At 39.7% G+C, this 20,998-nt stretch overlaps 1 protein-coding gene across 9 annotated transcripts in view; it reads left to right on the top strand.

Moving 5' to 3' along the window:
- CPEB2 (cytoplasmic polyadenylation element binding protein 2) overlaps positions 1–20,998 on the top strand; it is an 87,874-nt gene that overhangs the window by 30,276 nt on the left and 36,600 nt on the right. For 5 of the 9 annotated variants that reach the window (XM_037898044.2, XM_037898043.2, XM_043544642.1 and 2 more), the window contains exon 4: positions 276–326. In XM_037898044.2, coding sequence (XP_037753972.1) covers positions 276–326 — 51 coding nt within the window. Of the gene's footprint in view, positions 1–275; positions 327–15,103; positions 15,128–20,998 lie in introns of all 9 variants that reach the window. The other 4 variants (XM_037898039.2, XM_037898041.2, XM_037898038.2 and 1 more) reach the window with 1 other exon arrangement.

Here is a 20,998-nt window from a genome sequence, read left to right as displayed (position 1 = left end):
TTGCATGAAACAAAAAGTGGCTTTATCCTATTGGAGCTGATCCCAAAAGCACACTGCAGATCTTATGACCAGAGAATTAAGGTTAAGAAGTTTGTTCTTGTCAACTTTAACTTGGGTCAAGGGTATTGTTGCTAATGTGCTTGGAGTTAAATATTAGCTCTTTATGTCCCCTAGGCAAAATGGAAATACAGTATATATTTTAACTGTAGGCAATGATTTTTCTTTATTCTTTTTTAAGCGTAATAGCTAAAATCACGGTACCTTTTTTTTTTAAGGTCGCTTGAGTTATCCACATCCAGGGACTGACAATCTTCTGATGTTAAATGGTAAGCAATAATCTTTTAACAGTTTTTAATTATTTCTAGCTTAGCTTAAATCTGAAATGTTAATGTAAAAATGGAATATTGTATTCTTTTACTGAGTTAACTGTATCCAGAGACTGTGACAATCTTCCAGGGACTGTCACCATCTTTCAGCATTAAATGGTAAGAGTTAATCTTACAACAGCTTTTAATTAGATATAGCTTACTTTAAATTTGAAATTCTCATATGAAAATATACTCTTATTTTCTGTTCCCAAGGAAGTCAATATTCTGTTCACCAGAAAACATGTAGTATTATAGAAAGCAAAAACTAAAATGATAGAAACTATGGATTTCTGACATGGTATATTTTGTGTGAATTATGCAACTAAGCCTGTGTTCGTCTGAAGTAACACTTCTTTTGTGTGTGTGAGAGGATTTGGAATTAGTTCAAGTTCCTGTGCATATAGCTCCCACTTAGTGTGCTTGTTTTCCCCCCAGCATCCAGGAATTCAGAAGTTTTATCACTAGTGTCCAGAAGGGGTTGTGTATGCACCCCGCCATCACACACACACACACACACACCATGAGGGCATAAAGGGCAGAGCAACCCCACCTACCTCACAATTCCTTCTAACTGCTCCTCAGCAGAGATTCGGAACAGCTTAGTGGCCTCCGTATGCAATTTGTGATCTACTATAACCCCCAGTTCCTCTTCAGCAGAACTACCACCTAGCCAGCTATTCTCCATTTTGTTGTTGTGCATTTAATTTTTCCTTCCTAAGTGAAATACTTTGTACCTGTCATTATTGAATTTCATCTTGTGGATTTCAGACCAATTCTGTAATTTTTAAAGGTCATTTTAAATTCTAATCGTGTTCTTCAAAGTGCTTTCAACCCGTCCCAGCTTGGTGTCATCTGTAATTTATAAATATACTCTCCACTCCATTATCCAAGTTATTAATGAAAATATTGAATAATACTGGATACAGACTGACCCTTGTGGGACTCCATTAGATATGTCCACCCAGTTTGACTGTGAATTCCTCCAGGAGTTCTTGAACAGAATTGCTACCTGTTCTGATATTGCTTCATCTTACGTAACCTAGAATGAATTTCACTAAGGCCTGCCATCTTGAATGGCCTCAGGTACTCTCATGACACCTTTCTCCAGACTGAGACCTCTTCAGTCCTGGATCAGATCAGTTTATCATCCAAACATCCGTGGTATGAACCGACAAGTAACAATCCCTTGGATGATCCTGTTGTCTCTTCCCTGGTAGTTGGATCGAAACAATGTTTGCTGAGGATTGTCTTTCATTCTGATAATGCACATGAAGACCGTTAATTGCTGACACATGTAGTAAGGGCTGGGGTGCACATCTAAACCAATTCCACGTTTGTGGTCTATGGACATCTGCAGATTTGTCAGCTCACGTAAACATCCTAGAATTTAGGGTGATTCAGCTGGCTTGCAAATCATTTCTACCTCTTTTAAAGCACCAAGCAGTACACATGCTGATGGACAGCTCTATAGCAATGTATTACTTAAATAGGCAAGAGGCAGCAAAATCAGACCTCCTGTGTCAAAAGGCTGTTTCACTGTTGGAATGGTGCATTCTTCACCGTATAGCTCTGACATCTTCCAGGGGAATTGAACCCCCTGACAGATCAGCTAAGCAAAAAGAATTCATCTTCCCACGAATGGTCTTTAAAAGATGCAATACTAGCAGGGTATTCAGGACACAGGGGTTTCTGCAAATAGATCTCTTCAGGACCAGAGATTGGAGAGTGCCCTCTGTTTTGTTGTTGAGGGGGCCAGTCAGGGTGCTTCAGCAGACACGTTTCATATTCCATGGTCAGATTATCTAGTCTATGCATTTCTCCTGTTCCTGTTAATGCCCAGGATACTAAGGAAAGTGAGACAAGACAGGGCTCAGATGATCCTGGTGGGGCCATCATGGCCTCACCAATTCTGCTATCCAGAACTACTACATCTCTCCAGTCACGAGTTCATAACTCTCCCACTCCTGATAGACATAATCTCTCAAGATTCTGGGCACATACTCCATCTGAACCAAACCTCTCTTCATCTGACAGCATGGAGACTGTCTGGCTAACGTCAACAAATAGGGAGAGTTCTGCCAAGGTCCAGGAGATCCTCATGGAATGTAGAAAATCTTCAACCAGGAAAACATACACAGCTAAGTGGAAGCATTTTTCTTTCTGGGTGGGTGAGGCAGCTTGGTCCTCTACTGTTAATCCTGTTGATCATATTCCATCCATTCTAGACTCTCTACTGCTTTAAAAACAGTAATCAGGCCTGGAATTTAGCTCAATTTAAAATTCACTGCACTGCAATTATTACCTTTCATCCTCCTGTTCAGGGTTCCTCAGTGTTTTCCCATTGAACCATCACAAAGATTCTGAAGGGACTTTTGCAGATGTTTCCACCAGTAAGAGAGATACCACTTTCGTGAAACTTGAGCTTAGCCCTTTCTTCACTAATGGGACCTCCACCTGATTCCCTTTCATTTTGCTCCCTCCATCATTAAGGGTGAATTTTTTGGTGGCAGTCAGTTCTGGGTGCAGAGTAAGTGAGATCCAAGCACTCATGTCAAATCCCCATCTGTTTTTTTTATGCAGATAGAGTAGCTATGAGGCCTCACCCTAAATTTATCCCAAAAGTAATGTGAAAGTCACAAATAAGTCAGTATATACACTTACTGTATTTCTTCCAAAGCCTTATTCGTCCCTTGATGAGGGAAGGTTAGATACCTTAGATAACCCGGGGGGGTGGGTCTCTTGTATGAGCATGAGACTGTTCTGGAGATCTCCTAGACTTTTTATCATGTATGGCAATTTATCAAAGGTTAGACCAGTCCCCGCTCAAAAATTATCTAAATGGATTATGGACCGTATAAAGATTTCATACCTTGTTAATAAGCTACAACATCCAGTTCCAGTGTCTGCTCATTCTACTAGATCCCAAGCTACATCAGCAGTGTGCTTCAGTAGTGTTCCAATAGTTGAAATTTGTAGACCAGCCACACGGTCTTCAATGCCTACATTTAGCCACAATTATACTCTGGTGTCAATATCTAGAGCTAATACTTGGGCTGGAAGAGAAGATCTTTAGTCTTTTTCAAATAACCACTTAGCTCCCACCACCTGGAACACTGAACTGCTAGTTAAACACCATAAGTGGGATTCACATGCACAGGAACTCAAAGAAAAAGGAATGGTTACGTATCTTATAGTAGCTATTTGTTCTTTGAGGTGTTCTGCATTTGGATCCCGTGACCAGTCCTCCATCCGTGTAGCTCGGGGACTATTCATGGGACTCTGGGCAGCAAAGGAACTACTGAACAGTGGGCAAGCTCGTTCTGCCCTTTATGCCCTCAGAGTGCAAGGATATGATGGATGCATACATAACCCCTAGTAGACACCTCTGATAAAACTTCTTAACTTGCGTGGCGGGTGGAGGGTGACAGCACTCCGTAAATTAAATCCACATGTACAGAACATATCAAAGAACAACTATTACTATAAGGTAAGCAACTATTCCTTCTTTGAGTACAGGTCTAACTCTCCCTGAGCCATGCTGAAGTTAGAGAGTTCATGTTCATATGTCAAAACTTCATGAACATCTGCTTCTCAATGGAGGCATGCTTCTGTAATGTTATGAACGTTGGTTACATTGCTTTTTATGCCTACAGAAAGAGGCAGAGCTAGAGGATCATGTAAGTGCAATAATAAATTAGAGATTTTACACACAGGTCTTGTGGACACTAAAAAAAAAGTAGACCTGTAATTCTCCATTAGTGCAGCTGCACCAGAACTGACAACAATGGAAGTTGCAGTGTAGACTTGGTATAGCTATTTTTGCTACTATGGCCTTGTCTACGCTGACAGCCATGTGTAGGGTATGTGTAGCTACACACAGCAGTGAAAAGCAGGTAGTTAAAAGCTCTGGCATGGGAGAGGCAGCAGGCAAACTTTCCCTGCTGCTGGAGTCTTTCACTGGAGCAGGGAAAGGGTCTGGTGGCAATGAGCTTCCATAGTCTTTCCCTGCTGCTTCCCCCCTGCCAGAACCTTTTGCTGCTGCTGGAGCCTTTTTGCTGTGGCACAGAGAGGCTCCAGCAGCTCCCCATTTCTGGAGCCTTTCCCCACTGCCTCCCTGCTGCCAGAGCCTTTCTCCGTGACGGGGAAAATTTCCAACAGTGGAGAGGCAGCAGGACTCTACACTGCTAAAAATAGCACTGTAGGGCCGGGGGAACTGCTTGGAGATGTAGACATCTGTGTAGGGTATATACCCTAATGTTCTGGCATGTCTATGTTGCTTAACAGGTAAAGACAGTGAGGCAGTGCTTTTTATACCTGTGCTAAGGGGGCGTGCCTTGTATATATTTTACATGCTGCTGCTTAGTGTAGACACAGCGTGTGTTGATGCCATTGGAGAATTATGAGTCAAAGCTTTGCTGGTGAAAACACAATCATAGTAAGAAGACTTTGTATCAAGATTAGAGGCCTTGGGCATGATTTAATTTTTTTCCAGTTTCTTGCACCTTGTGTAGTTGTTGGTACCTGTGCAAAATGTGTATAAAATGCTGCAAAATCAGAATTCTCTAGTATAGTATTTTAAGAGAGTGGAGTATTCTGCTTTGGTACTGTTAAACCAGAAAAAGTTGAGTATTATACATGGGGCTAGTCTGGAGAATCGGGCTGTTTGGGTAATGGTCTGCCCCTTTTAGAGATGATTACAAACCCTAGTGGATGACAAACAGCTGCTTACTGTTGAAATAAAATTTACCACATGGCAGTACAGACCTAGATTACATATAGATGTCCTTGATGTTAAGAAACTTAAACTCCAGCAATAACTTAGCTTTGTGGTTGTAGTTGTTACTGTTGTAACTAAGTGACAGCCTGAGGATTCTAGGGCCCCCTGTTCATTTCAGGTCTTCACTTTTTAAACAGTGATTTGTTCCAGTGGCTTAAAAATAGCAGTGGACAGACCAGAAACTTGCACACTAGATATGCCAATTCTGGAAGCTGCTCTGTGCAGATGTCCATTGATTTAAATGAAACTGAGCAGGTGTAAGGGAAATCTCTCCTTCTACTTTGAGCTACTGTCAAATATTTCAATATAATCCAATGTAGGAGATTCATATTTTTTTTATTCAACTTTGAACCTGTTATCATCTTTAGAATTTTGAGGCTTCTCTCTTCCCACTATGCTTGCTCTTTTACCATATAAGACATTAGGTTATGCAATAGTATATTTTGTGGATTCTCTGCTCCAATCAATGATCTTGGGAGAATAGACCTTTATACTTTTGGCCTACTCGAACAAAGTAACCTTGTCATAAAGAGAGAGAATCTACATTTGGAGACTGATCTTGTTGTCGATTAAATTAATGCAATTTTGCTATTGATTCCAGTAGAATTAGAATTGGTTCCCCAATGCTATTTGGAAGTTAGCAGTCAGCATAATAGCTATACTTCTTTAAAAGCATCAAATATATGTAAATTTTATTGCTCTTATTAAAAATCATTTAAAAGCCTGATTCCATAGATTGCTTTTTAACGGATTTTGATCTTTTTAATAGAAGGACACTCCTGTCAGGTATTCTAGGTTCTTCTTTGTGTGGCTCTGCATATTCCCAGTTGTGGGTAAAAGGCTCCAGCGATCGGCACAACGGTAGAACTTTCTCCAAACAGCGCTCGTTACAGTACACATGGGTTCACTCTTGTCCCTCCTCTCAGCATCTTTGAACATGCCAAGGGCAAGACTATTTAAGGGGATGCTGCACACTCTACCACATCAGTTCCTTCCAATTACTTGTGCCAGATGGAAGTGAACCACTCTGGCCTTCAGATCTGAGGGGTTTTTTTCTTCTTATACTAGTGTTTTAGATAATTGTTGATAACTTGAAATGTTAGTTTAATTAGGGTTTGTGGTTATAGTTAGTATAGTTGTTTGTTTCCATGTGACAGTGAAATGGAAGAAGAAAAATTCAGTATTTAATAGACTCTTTCCAGCACCAAATGACCACATTGATTACCTTAAGGATATGTCTAAATTGCAGATAAAAACCTGCAGCTGGCCTGTGTCAGCTGACTTGGGGTCAAGCTAAGGGGTTGCTCAGTGGTTTGAGCATTGGCCTACTAAACCCAGGGTTCTGAGTTCAATCCTTGAGGGGGCCATTTAGGGATCTGGGGCAAAAATTGGGGATTGGTCCTGCTTTGAGCAGGGGGTTGGACTAGATGACCTCCTGAGGTCCCTTCCAACCCTGATATTCTGTAATTCTATGAAAAAAGTCTGCAGGTGTTCCAGTCTAAGGAAGCTGCCAAGCCTCTGGGAGATTGTCTGATCTGAAGACTGAGGCTTGTTTCAGATCTGACCGCCTCATCTAGTAAGGTTAAGGTGCCTAAAGGATTCCGTGATCTGTCTCTTTGCTGGTTCAGGCTTCTGTCTGTTTTATCAGAGCCTCCTGTTAAAGCTGGTAAGGTGTTTGGAGGCACAGTCAGGTCAATTGGCAATGAAGGAACCTATAATTAAGCCTCGATTCCAACTATGTTGGTTCAGAAAAAGGTGAGGGAGAAGACAGCCACTGTTGGCTGTGCCAGATCCCATGAGTCAGATTTATTGGATCCATCAATATGGATGTGTCTTCTGCGATTCCTACTCTGAGACCAAAGTCAGTTTTGCAATTGGCTTCACGTTCCAGGGTAATGGAATGGAGTCTCTTCAGATCCAGTGATGCCTAAGCCTGTCAGAGTGGCATCATTGCCCACTCCTACTCTGGTGCTGATACCAGATCCAAAAGACAACTATTGCTGTGGTGGCAGATGAGTGTTACCATTCAGCATCTGAGTGTGCATCAGATCTGAGGTGGGGGAGAGGAAAAAGAGACTTCATTGGTTCTGATATCTAAATTTCCTTCACCTGAAAGGAGGGGTAGAGAGGAAGATATTATGAGCCTTTCTCCAGATCCCTCTTTGCCTCCTCCTAAGACTCCTACAGGATCTCCAGACAAAACTTCCTCACTTTTTATGTCTCTGCATCCTCCAGTGCCATTGCTCTCTCTGGTAAAATTCATAGTGGAACTGAAGTTGGTGCCACAGTTAGAAGAGGATGGAGAAAGAGTTAAAAAGATCTGAACCATCCAGATGTATGCCACCTACTTCTAGCTTTCCTCAATCTTTTGGACAATGTGTCTTCTAATCCTATAGGTATATTCCCAGATCCCATCAATTGGAGAGACTGGCCTTCCTGGGCTCAGTGACCTTATTGGGCTACGCCATGAGAGTTCTTGACTCATCCACCTTATTGATGAAGTAGTGATGTCCTTTTTGAAAAGGATCCAGCTGCTGAGGAATCTTTGGATCCAATTTGACCAGATGCATCTGCAGCTCAGATTGGTGGCCCTTAAAACTTTTTCTGAGGAAGAGGCTGAGTAGTTAGTTCCCTTTTTGAGCAGGATCAGGTGAATACAGAATTTGTTGCCTGATAAGCATATGGCATTGATTCTGTGTTGTCTCCTTGTGAGGATGTTTTACAATTCCATGAATTATTGGATCATATTGTATTGACTTTGAACTTCCTTTCAGTTGTTGTGGAAGAGGCATCACATCCAGTATTTGACATTTTTTGGTGCTCCTTCCAGGAATAGAATGTCTTTACCAAATTGGATGGTCTCTTGTAACCTGCTAAAGCTGTTAGGCTAACAAGAAGCAGGGATAACCCGATCTCTAAAAAGCAGACAAACTTTATCAAATACTGCATGAGGGGTTTTAGTATTTACGTACTCGCTCCATATCAAATTCTCTGATGGTTGCAGCAGCCAGTAATAGATTTAGGCCTGGTCAAGCCCATTTGACTCCAGATTATAGAGAGAGGGTTTTTTCTTTCTTCTCTGGGGATTAGGGTGGCTAATTAGCAGGCAATGATGGCCCATTATCGGTTTCACTTGTGGGAGAAAATAGCTTTGTTTGTGCAGAAGTGACGAGATGATCAGAGAAGACTGGCCAGTGAAATATCGGCAGAGGAACAAAATGTGGCAAAACATGTTCTCAGGCCTTCTTTTGATGTTCCTGCCTCTTCATTCAGAGCTTTGGCATCTGCTGTTACCTTGAGAAAGCACGCATGGACTGGATACTAAATGTAAAGATAAGCATCTCCCCTTTGAGGGTGATGGTCCTTTTGGTAGTAAAACGGACAAATTACTAGAAAAGTTAAGAGACCGGGTCTGCTGTTCACTTGATTTATATCCCGTTCCTAGAAGGAGACCTCCTACCTCCTTCTTTTCATTACTAGAGACAGATTTATCCTCAGTCTTTGACTTATTTTTCATCTCAGAGATGTTACCTACATCATCAGACTACATCATCTTTTCAGTCTCAACATAAAAAGAAATAATTCAGATCTAGGCCTAAATTGAAGCAATCTGCTCTTCCTGTTTCGTCTTCACTGACTAAATGGCCCCGGATTTGACATGAGGCTCAAGGGTCCTTCTCTCCCTTTGTTTGGGGACAGATTAATCCATTTTATCAGCAACTGGAGGTTTATTACATTGGACAAGTGGGTCCTAGAAATAATAGTAAAGGGCTATGCAATATAGTTAGAACAGTTCCCTCTTTTCAGTTCCCCTCTCCTTCCCTTTTCAGGATTACGAGGTTATTCTTTTGTCAAAAGTTCAGAAATTGCTTCTGATATGTGCTGTGAAAAAAGTACCCAAGTATCTATGGGGTGAGAGGTTTTAGTCAATATTTCCTGATCTAGAAAAATGATGGGGGTTTATGTCAAATTATAGATTTAAGGAAATGCAACAGGTTTGTTTAGAAGTTTCATTTTGGAGTGCTAACCCTAGCCTCCATAATTGCCTCACCTTCAATTATGGACTTGTTCACAACTCTCAGTTTAAAAGATGTTTCTATTCAGCCCAATCATTGGAAATGCTTCCATTTGATTATGGCACAAAATCCTGCCATTTGAGCTCTGTACAGCGCTCAGAGTCTTTTCTGTATTAACAGTGCATCTCAGAAGATAGGGTATTTGTTTAATACTATTTAGAAAACTGGCTGCTGAAGTCATCTAGTTTCCCACCTCCCTTTTTACGGATTTTAGATTCTTTCTGAATGTAAGAAAGTAAAATCTATGCTCATCTCAAGAAATCTGGTTTTATATGGTCTATAATACAGTAGTAGGAAAAGTTTTCCTCACAGAGGAAAGACTTCTGAAGATAGTGTGCAGTCTATTTTAGAGATTTGTCATTGATCCCAGGCAGTGATTTTCTTGTTGGGTCTGACGGGTCTTATGGCAATGATTACTTATCTTATTCTGTTTGCATGCCTCAGGATAAGGCCAAAGCAGCATGGTTGGCTCAAGCTTACAAGCCAAATCTGGACAGTCTTCATATGTTAGTTGTCATGCCTCAGGACATTTTTTGATTCTTTGTGGTGGACAAATTGTGAATTAATCTTTTCAAGGAGGTCCTGTTTCATCTCCCCTTGCCGTCCAGCACATAAAATCTGTTGCATCTAACAATGGATAGGGAGCTCATCTGGACTCTTTTATAGTTCACAGTCACTTGGTGTCTCAGGAAAAGAATTTTGTACTTCAACGTTTTAGAAGTACGTGTCATTCTTCTGGTTGTCAGATCATTTCTTCATCATGTAAATGGGAAGACGGTTCAGTTAGCGACAGACAATACAATGACTATGAGCAATGTCAACGAATCAAGAGGCACCCATTCTTCTCTGCTAGGTCCTGAGGCAGTCAGTCTATGATAGTGGTGCATTCTTCACAGTGTCTATCCAGGCGAACTGCATCTAGCAGGGGAGAGCAGTGTGTTCACAGATGAGCTCAGCAGAGGTGGTTCTCAGATGCATGAGAGATCACTAAAGGATCAGGTGGTGCAAGAGGTTTTCTCCAGCCCCGTGTTAGACCTGCCTGTGACAAGGTTCAACAAAAAGTCTCTTTTCTGATCAAGAGTGGGAAAGGGCAGTCACTTGACTTGGATGATTTCCTAATGCACTAAGGGAGAGCCTTCTGTATACTTTCCCCTCCTTTCCATTAATTCAGAAGATAAGGGGAAAATAAGACAAGACAGGGCAAGAGTGATCCCGATGGCTCCAGCTTGACTGAGACAGCAGTGGACAAGTTCCAGCAATCAGAGGGAGTCTGTATCCGCCTTCTCTTTTCCCCCCCGCCCCCATTTCTAGACCTGTTGTCACAGCAGCGGGAAAGGACTCTTCATCCAGTCTCTCCATCTGACCGCCTGTAATGTCAGACTTTGACTAATCTAAAATACTCTTGTTCCTTGTTGGTTCAAAATGGGTTGCTTAATTCTAGAAAATAATCTAACAGGAAAGATTATTACTTGAAATGAGTTAGATTTGCTCCTTGGATGCAAGGCAAATCTGACTCACCAGTTACAGCTTCTATTCCCTGTATATTGGAGTATTTTGTTGTATTTAAAGTCTGAGGGTCTCTAATTCTTCTTTAAGAGCTCATTTAATGGCTTTCTCATCTTATCATGCTTTGATGGCAGATCATTACTTGTGCACAATACAGCTAAAAGGTTTACAAAGGGGTTATCTAACTTGTACCTCCCCTTGAGAGATCTGTTTCCAACATGGGATCTTAATTGGTTTTAGTGAGGCTTATGAAGCGCCTTTTGAACCTTGGGGAGTGTGTTCCTTATTTTAACTATTAAAACTATGTTTATTGTTGCTATAACATAAGTCAGAAGGGTGACCAAATTACAGGCATATCTGCCATTTGCTATTTTTCATAAAGACAAGGTGATTCTTAGACCTGATCCCAGGTTTTTACCAAAAACAGTATCCGAGTTTCACATCAGTTAGACAACTAATTTACCAGTGTTTTTTCCAAAGCCATGTGCTAATAAAGGGGAATCTAGCCTCAAAAGTATGTAAACCAGAAGAGTTTGAGCGTGTTGTTTAAACAGAACTAAAGAGTTTAGGAACTCATATAGGTTATTTGTTTCTTATGCTAAGAATCATATGGGTTACAGTGTATCTGCTCAGCCTATTTCCAGATTGGTTAAACAATGTATTCTTGAATATTACAAGTTAACGGCAGTCCCAGTGCCTACTACTGTGAGATCTCATTCCATGAGGGCAGTGGTAGCATCTTTAGCGTACCTTAAACATGTTCCTAATGGGAAATTTCTAAAGCTGCTGTTTGGAAGCTAGTCCGTACATTATGCTTTGTATCTGGTTTCAAGAGCAGATGCTAGATTTGGTAAAGTAGTGTTTTGATTGTTATTTAATTAGAACTCTACCTCCTGAGTGTTTTCAGCAATACTAGTCAAACTACCCACAAGTGGTAATATGCAGGGCCACTTGAAGTGAAGGTTACCTACTTGTAACTGGGGTTCATTGAGATGACTGCATATTCACACTTCCCACTGACCTTCCCCCTGCCCCTTTCTCAAACCCCTATCTTGGTTTCTCTTTTCCATTTGCAACAGTTGCTATTCACCTTGTCAACTGTTGGAAATGGGCCACATCCACCCTACTTGAATTGGCCTCGTTAGCACTGACCTCCCAACTTGGTAACTCCCATCTTTTCATGTGCTGTGTATTTGTACCTGCCTACTGTATTTTCCACTCCGTGCATCTGATGAAGTGGGTTATAGCTCATGAAAGCTTATGCCCAAATAAATTTGTTAGTCTCTAATGTGCCACAAGGACTCCTTGTTGTTTTTGCTGATACAGACTAACACAGCTACCCCTCTGAAACTTCTCAAAGGAGGAGATCAGTTTGGTCTAGCATGATCTACTTTTTTTTGTAAAACCATGTTGTATTTTATCCCAATTACGGTTCACTTCTATGTCCTTAACTACTTTCTCTGGCAAAATTTTGTTCCAAGACTTTGCATGCTATTGAGGTCAAACTAACAGACTTGTAGTTTCCTACATCAGTTTTTCCCCCTTTCTTAAAAATAGCAAATCTCCAGTCACAGGGAACAACCCCCGAGTTTATGGATTCATTAAAAATCCTTGCTATTAGGCTTGCAATTTCATATACAAGTTCCCTTAATATTCTTGAATGGAGATTATCTGGGCCCCCAATTTGGTCCCATTAAACTGTTTGAATTTGACTTCCAACTTGGATGTGGTCATTTGTACTTCGATATTCTCATTTCCGGTAGCCACCCTGCCACTGCCCCTAACCTTCTCATTGCCTCAGTTTCTTAATAAGAGTAAAGTATTCATTTAGGTGTTGGACCATGCCTAGATTATTTTTTAATATCCACCTCATCCTCAGTGCTTAGTGCTCCCATTTCTTCTTTTCTTTTTTATATATGTGGTTATAGAGCCTTTTTACTATTGTTTTTAATTTCCTTTGCAAGGCCCAGCTCTGCTTGGCTTTTGGCAGTTCTCATTTTTCCCCTATGCTTTCTCTCCTCCAAGAGATATTTTTCCTTGCTGATCCATCCCATCTTCCATTCCATGCAGGCTTTCTGGTTTGCTTTAACCTGTTAGATACACTTGCTCATCCAGTTTGATCTACAACCCTTTCCTATGAAATTTCTACCCTTGCTTCGGATGCAGGCTTCAGATAGCTTCTGCATCTTGACTTAAAGAAATTCCAAGTCTCCTCCACATTCAGATCCTTGAGTTCTTCAGTCCAATCCATATTCCTAACTAATTCCCTTAATTTTTTAAAGTTTGCCCTTTTGAAATCAAGGACTGTAGTTGCAGATCTCCACAAGGAGAGTAAACAATGTGATGGCAGCAAATGTGTCATGTTAGTGCCATGTTTTGTTTTCTTTGTTTTCTCCTGGCTGGGCAAAGTACTCAGACTTTTTTGGGGATATTTTGGCACATTAATGTAACATTAATACATGTATATTAAATATTCTAGCAGATGCACCATTTTCTTGCAACTACATCATTGTTTTTTTAAATAGCGGTTTTTTTTCCACTTCTAGTTTTATTTTTGTTTCCAAGGATTCACATAAAACATAAGGATGTTGTGTGCTACCAAAACGTCTTTCATGAGAAGCGAAAAGATTGTCTTAACAATATGAAAATTTGGGAACACAGCTGATCTGGTTTGGATGACAGAGGGAAGCAAAACTGGATGAACAGAGCAGAGATAATATTAGCACTTGTGCCTAAAGGGGCTTATTAGTATATATTAGGCCAAGATACTATTTTTATATTACCCGTGTGTGTGTGTGCGCGTGCCACTACAGTCATGCTAAAATTTGACTCATCACTATGGGCTTGATGCATTTGGATTTTCCCTTACTGATGTAGCTGTATTTGTAAAAGGCAGGGGGAAATACATAATTCTTCCAGGTGACACTAAAATTATTAACTTCAGAATGAGTCCGGTACAATATAGCTAGGGAAAAAATGTCTGAGGATTCAAGAGTAATAGGGTTAAATTAGAGGAAAAAGTATAGGGGGAGGCTTTTCAGAGTTCTGTAAATAACCTGGTAAATCTCTTATAGGAAAGGGCCTGTAGAAGAAAAGGAGTGTGATGCTAAATAAAATTAAAGACAATGTTTGTGCAAATGGGCATTACTATAATATGTATGTTAGATAATATCAAAGTGGGGAGAAGAATAAATCAGAGGAGGTTATTTGGTTTCTGAGATCATCTGCATATCTACGGCACTGATCTTGCATTCTGTGGGTGGATCTGTGCACATAGTCCCATTGAACTCAAAGGAGCTCTGAATGGGCACAGAGGGTTCATAAAAATGTTTTCTGTTTAAATAATTACTGTAGTTAGAAAATTTTAATATATTCCCATCTTGTCGTTAAAGAAACTCTGCTCAAGTACTAAATCTGTGAAGAAGGAACTGAAAATATTTTTATAAAAGCATAGTGCTGAAAGACAAATTATATGTAATTTATTAGTTATCATTCACTTCTTTACATGTTAGTAGTTTGCTTTTTTTACTAAAAGGCTAGAATGCTGAAAAATAGCGTCAGTGTGTTGTGTGAAGTTTTCTGAATTGTAACCATTACCACAATCTCTTCATGAGTCCTGTAACACTCAAAAATGAGGAAAATCTTGATTTAGTGGTAGTTTATTTGACTTCGTTGCCTTGGCTTTATGCAAGTGTTATGCAATGTTTATAATACAATGTCGTTTCTTGTGACTTGCGCTCTGATTTTGTTTAGTACCACAAGGAGTCTTTTGTTTAAAACAAAACCTTGTGCTTAATTTTCTGCTAGCTCTTTTCATGGAAAAGGAAGGTCATGGCTTATAGCATTTGTATTGTCACTGCAAAGAACTGTACAAACTGTTCCATGGACCAGGATGTTTCTCTAATTCATTTAACTCTTACTACACAGCTTTAAAGCAACATTTTCTCTTTATTAGCAAAACCTTGTACATTATTTAAATTCTATCATAGAGTCTGAGGCAATGAGCTGAGAAAGACAGAAGCTAAATTAAAGAGGTTATATTAAATGTAATAATACAGAGAGAGAATATAATTAAGAAGAATATTGCAAAATTATGTAAATTTTTAAAGAAATTATCCAAAATTATTTTGATATATGTAAAGCATACTCTTTTATAGCCAGTACTTGGTGCATAGGCAACAAAAAAGTAAAACAACACAATATTTGAAAAATGGCTTTAGTTTAATGGGATCACATATAGGTATATCAGTAGCAACTTCTTATGCGGATTAGTGCAATTCATCAATTACCCACACAGTTCTTCGTATAATTATTTTTATATGTGGGCATGGTACAGTTCTTTGACATTTTACAATTTGTCCTTTGTTTACATGCAGCAAGGAGTTATGGGCGAAGACGAGGTAATTCATTTATGTTTGCTACAGTACAATTATTCTGATTGGACTGATATTGATCATTGTGATTAATTACTCCAGATTATTGATTTTAGATTTGTTTTGTCTGCATGTTTAATCAGATTTTGCAAAAAAGTGGTCTGTTTTGGTCATTGATTTCTTGTGTTAGTGAGTTTGAATCACAGATCTTTTAATCAATTAAAACATATTGTAGCACTAATCATAATTTCACTAATGCTTAAAGTAAATATTCTCTGTGCTGTCTTTATTAAAAGTATACATAACTCTGATTTGTTTTTCCACAATTCTTCTTCCCTTAACACTTCATATAAGTGATGGTATACACAGCTCTGTTAAAAGAATTGTCACAGGCTTAGTAAAGAATTGTGGAAAAAATTCTGAGAAACCACACACAGGGGACAAGTCAGCTGATGCAAATTGGCATAGCTCCCTGGATTTCAGAGGAGCTACTCTAATTTAACCACATGAGAATCTGGCCCTTTTTCTCTATATAAGCTACATTGAGCGTAATATGTGAATCTCAAGATTTTTTTGATAGATCCAGATATTAACAAGATGCAGATATTTTCATGTCTAAGTCACTGGTTCACATCGGTCCTAAGTCAGTACAGACCATTATCTGATAGCCGCTCCTTAGTCCCCCTTTAGAGAAATGAATTGATGATCCAGTCCCTACTGTTCAGGTATCCATATAATAAAATACCACCGTGTTTCACAATTTCTGGAAGTTTCAGCACAGGCCAATTATTATTTAGTGGCATTAGGAATTGAATTACCTTTTTGCTGCTAGTGTAGCATTCAGTAGTCAAGTATTATTGCTAAAGCTGTGTAGAAAAGCTCGCAGTTCCACTAATTGTTTTTTGATTAGAGAACTAAAGTGTCCTTTGCTAACAGTACAGTACTTTTTTACAGTTGTGGCATTGCATTATTTATTTTAATTCTATGTATTGTGCTAATTCTTTAAAATTTCCAAAATAAATTTTAATATTGAATTTAGTGGAGTTGTTAAATGCATATTCTTGATATATATTTAATTACTTTTTGATAGCCGCACTATATACATGAATGATAGAGGTATCTAAACCCCTGGTTTGTTAACAATTACAGCTGTATTTTGAGTTTCTTAGTTTTCATTGTAGATATAAGATATGAAAAAGCAGGGGTAAGGAATGGGAGGAAGCTTTTCATACTCTCCTGCATCAAAACTCAGGGGTGGGGGCAGAAGGCATAGGAAACTTAAGAGCGGACCCTCCTGTGAATGTTCCTCTTAGGTCAGAGGGGCTTGGAGAAGGGGAGGAAGAGACAAGGAGTTCAGCCTCCAAATCTAGAATATCCCTTGACTCCACAGGGGAAAAAAATGTACCACTGCATATGTGTCTTGCCTAAACTCAAACTCACTTTCCTCAGTGTCAGCTTGACTGTCTGAGAAGCCATGCTTGCCATTTACTGTCAACTCCACTTCTACTTCAAAGATGCCAGCCTTCAGTGTCCGCTAGTCAAATTTTCCCAGAAATGCTTTTTGTGCTTTCTCCTTCACCACTTTATTATGCATGGAAGGAGTTCCATGCAAATATCTTCAGTCATTATATTATGTCCCTTCAAATATCTCCTTAAAAATCACCTCTGTGCAGTGCCAGCATAATGTTCGACAGTAGCTAAGCCAGTAGTGTGCTGTGACTGCTGCTAAATATATTTACCTTAATAGTCTGTGCTACCTTATGCTCCCCTTGTCTTTTCGTTGTATCTGCTGGTATCTCTTCTTATACTTAGATTTATAATCTGTTTGGGGGCAAGGATCATCTTTTTGTTATGTATGCATGCAGTGCCTTTCGTAATATGGCTCTGATTCCTGATTGGGGCTTCTAATGGGGTTCCTCAGCCACCTCCCCCAAATCCAGATTCCCTATTATCCTCTGGAGAGGAATGGCTTCTGTGTGGTTGCCTGGCCCCACCAGTCTCCAGTGGTCCCTGAATTCCTCCAAGAATTATGCTCAGGGTCCATTTTGGTCAATTTCATGGACATCGTATTTTAAAAATCATAAATTCCATGATTTCGGATATTTAAATCTGAAATGTCATGGTGTTGTAATTGTAGGGGTCCTGACACAAAAAGAGGTTGTGGGGGGGGCCACAAGGTTATTGTAGGGGGGTCGCGGTACTGCTACCCTTACTTTTGCGCTGCTTCTGGTGGCAGCACTGCCTTCAGAGCTGGGTGGCCAGAGAGCAGCGGCTGCTGGCCAGGATCCCAGCTCTAAATGCAGAGCCACTGCCAGCAGCAGCACAGAAGTACGGATGGCATGGTATGGTATTGCCACCCTTACTTCTGTGCTGCTGCTGGCGGGGTGGTGCCTTCAGAGCAGGGCCCCTGGCCAACAGCCGCCGCCCAGGTCTGAAGGCAGCACAGAAGTAAGGGTGGCAATACTGCAATCCCCTAAAATAACCTTGCAAACCCCCCTCCCCCAATCACCTTTTGGGTCAGGACCCCCAGTTTGAGAAACGGTGGTTTCTCCCCATGAAATCTGTATAGTATAGGGTACAAGCACACAAAAGACCAGATTTCACTGTCCGAGATGTATTTGTCATGGCTGTGAATTTGGTAGGGCCCTAATTATGCTGAAAGGGCCTTTGCTAACAGCCAGACTTCTTAAGGTTGAAGGTTCCAAATTGCAGTGTGGGCAGCAGCTTAGTTTCTACAGACTTCCATGTTCAGTATTGTGTTCTTCTCCAGCCTGTGGCTTTGGAGTGGGAAAATCTGGCAGAACTGGCTATTGCCCCTCCAGATCCATTGAGTATGGGATCCTTGTATATCTGTTGAACCTCTGCAAAGGGGCTTTTAAGATGAAGGAGGAACTTGCTTTCCATAAAGTTGTCACTTCCTTCTTCCAAAAAAATTATTTAAATAAATAATTATAAAAATGAAATGGAAAAAAAGAGTGATCAAGCAATACTTTTATGCAGGGCTTGACAAATCCACTCACCACTAGCAAAGTAGGAAACTTCTGAGAAACTTAGGACTTACCCTAAAGTTAAGCTTTCATTTTACAAAAAGGAAATTTCTGGCCTTTATCACTGCAAAGAAAACTTTCTGAATAGTAATCAAATATAAATCTCTATGCAGATAGTTCATGTTTTCAGGTTGTGTAAGAGAGAAATCCTGGCCTTAGTGCACTGTCTGAGAAGTTGAGCTGATGCTGAGGAGTTCTCTGAAACGTAATAGAAGGAATCATTCCTTGCTTCCTCCCTCTTCCTCTCCCTCCTCCTTATTCTTCCTGATCACTTTTGTAGCAGCATTCTTATTATATGGCTGCATTTCTAGCCTAATGGTGGAAGAGGCATCCATTCTGTTTGAGTATGCTCTATATGGGAAGGAGAGTGGAATTGCATTACCTTGAAATCCCTGCCTCCATTTGTCCTCATGAGGTGTTAACTCTGAAACCTCTCTCTCACCCCTCAAAATTGCTTTATCAGAAACTTTCAGAGGTTTCAGCTATTCCCAAACCCTACCGTATACTTTGAGTACTCATAACAAGTAGGATAGATCTGATTAATGACTTCCTAGATAATCTGTCAAGAGTTGTTTATACATGCTAATTACAAAATCATTCTGCTTTCTTAGAATTGAAACCTATGCCCAGTTCACCAGCATCATTTTATTTTTTCAAAAATGACATTTGTATTTTTAAAATTTGTTACTGAGCATACATTTTTTTTCTTCTCCCTCAGCCTAATCAAACTATAAGCAATTGTAATATACAATGTATTCATTCACTGGATAGACCCTATCACCACAACTTGAAGATGAGCCCAGTGATGCATGAGAACATAAGAATAGCCATACTGGGTCAGAACAATGGTCCATCTAGCCCATTATTCTGCCTGCTGACAGTGGCCAATGCCAGATGCTTCAAAGGGAATGAACAGAACAGAGCAATTATCAAGTGATTCATTCTCTATCGTCCAGTCCTAGCATCTGGCAGTCAGAGGCTTAGGGACACCCAGAGCATGGGGTTCATCCCTGACCATCTTGGCTAGTAACCATTGATGGACCTGTCCTCCATGAACTTATCTAATTCTGTTTTGAACCCAGTTATAGTTTGGGCCTTCGACTTCCCCTGGCAACGAGTTTCACGGGTTGACCTGTGCGTTGTGTGAAGTTCTTCCTTTTGTATGTTTAAACCTGCTGCCTATTAATTTAACTGGGTGACCCAGGGTTCTTCTGTTATATGAAGGGGTAAATAATATTTCTTTATTCATTTTCTCACACCATTCATAATTTTATAGACCTCTATCATATCTTCTCCCCTTAGTTGTCTCTCTTCCAAGTTGAACAGTCCCAGTTTTTTAATATCTCTTCATATGTAAGCTCTTCCATAGCCTTAATCATTTTTGGTTGTCCTTCTCTGTTCCTTTTTACATTTTTAATATATCTTTTTTTTTGAGATGGGGTGACCAGAACTGCTTGTAGTGTTCAAGGTGTGGGCATGCCATGAATTTATATAGTGGCATTACAATATTTACTGTCGTCTTATCTATCCCTTTTCTAATGGTTCCTAAAGTTCTTTTAGCTTTTTTGACTGCCACAGCAAATTGAGCAGATATTTTCAAAGAACTATCAATGACTCCAAGATACCTTTCTTCTGTGGTAATAGCTAATTTAGACTCCATAATTTTGTATGTCTAGTTGGGATTATGTTTTCCAATATATATCGTTGATAAAAGCAAAGTAATGAATTTCATCTGCCATTTCGTTGCCCAGTCACCCAGTTTTGTGAGATTCCTTTGTAATTCTTTGCAGTCCGCTTTGGACTTAACTATCTAAAATAATTTTGTTATCGTCTGCAAACTTTGCCACCTCACTGTTTGCCCCCTTTTTCTAGGTCATTTTATGAGTATGTTGAATAGCACTGTTCCCAGTACAGATCCTTGGGGAACACCACTCTTTACCTCTGTTTTGAAAACTGACCATGTATTCCTGCCTTTTGTTTCCTATCTCTTAACAAGTTACTGATCCATGAGAGGACTTTCTCTCTTCTTCTGTGACTGCTTACTTTGCTTAAGAGCCTTTGGTGAGGGACCTTGTCAAAAGCTTTCTGAAAGTCCAAGTATGCTATATCCACTAGATCATTCCCATCCACATGTTTGTTGACCACCTTTAAATAATTCTAATAGATTGGTAAGGCATGATTTCTCTTCACAAAAGCTGTGTTGACTCTTCCCCCAACAAATCATGTTCATCTATGCGTCTGATAATTCTGTTCTTTGCTATAGTTTCAACCAGTTTGCCTGGTACTGAAGTTATGCTTACTGGCCTGTAGTTGCCAGCATCACCTTTTGGATCCTCTTTTAAAAATTGGTGTCACATTAGCTCTCCTCTTGTCATCTGGTACAGAAGCTGATTTAAGTAATAGGTTACATACCACAGTTAGTAGTTCTGCAGTTTCATGTCCGAGTTCCTTCAGAACTGTTGGGTGAATACCATCTGGTTCTGGTGACTTATTACTGGTTAGTTTATCAATTTGTTCAAAAATGCCTCTATTCACAGCTCAGTCTGGGATAGTTCTCGGATTTGTCATCTAAGAGAATTTTAGCTTGCATATTCTTTAAGTCTTAACATGGTCACTTAATAAAGAAGATACTTTATTTAAAAACAAACTAATGGTTTACTGTTGGTTTAGAGTAAAGAAACTAAAAAATGTAATGTAATATTAAATGTTCTATCTATAAGCATGGCATCTGGTGATTCTGAATTTCCTTTCTCATTTTGTTTTTTCTTTATACTAATAATATTTTTTTGCCTTCCACATTGTTTTTTCCCCTTTTCTTGGGTTACATGAAGATCATAACCAACTACAAAAT

Source organism: Chelonia mydas, chromosome 4 (assembly GCF_015237465.2).
Source record: "Chelonia mydas isolate rCheMyd1 chromosome 4, rCheMyd1.pri.v2, whole genome shotgun sequence".
Taxonomy (NCBI): domain Eukaryota; kingdom Metazoa; phylum Chordata; order Testudines; family Cheloniidae; genus Chelonia; species Chelonia mydas.
The sequence above is the reverse complement of the archived record's forward strand: the minus strand, read 5'-3'. Positions and strand labels throughout refer to the sequence as shown.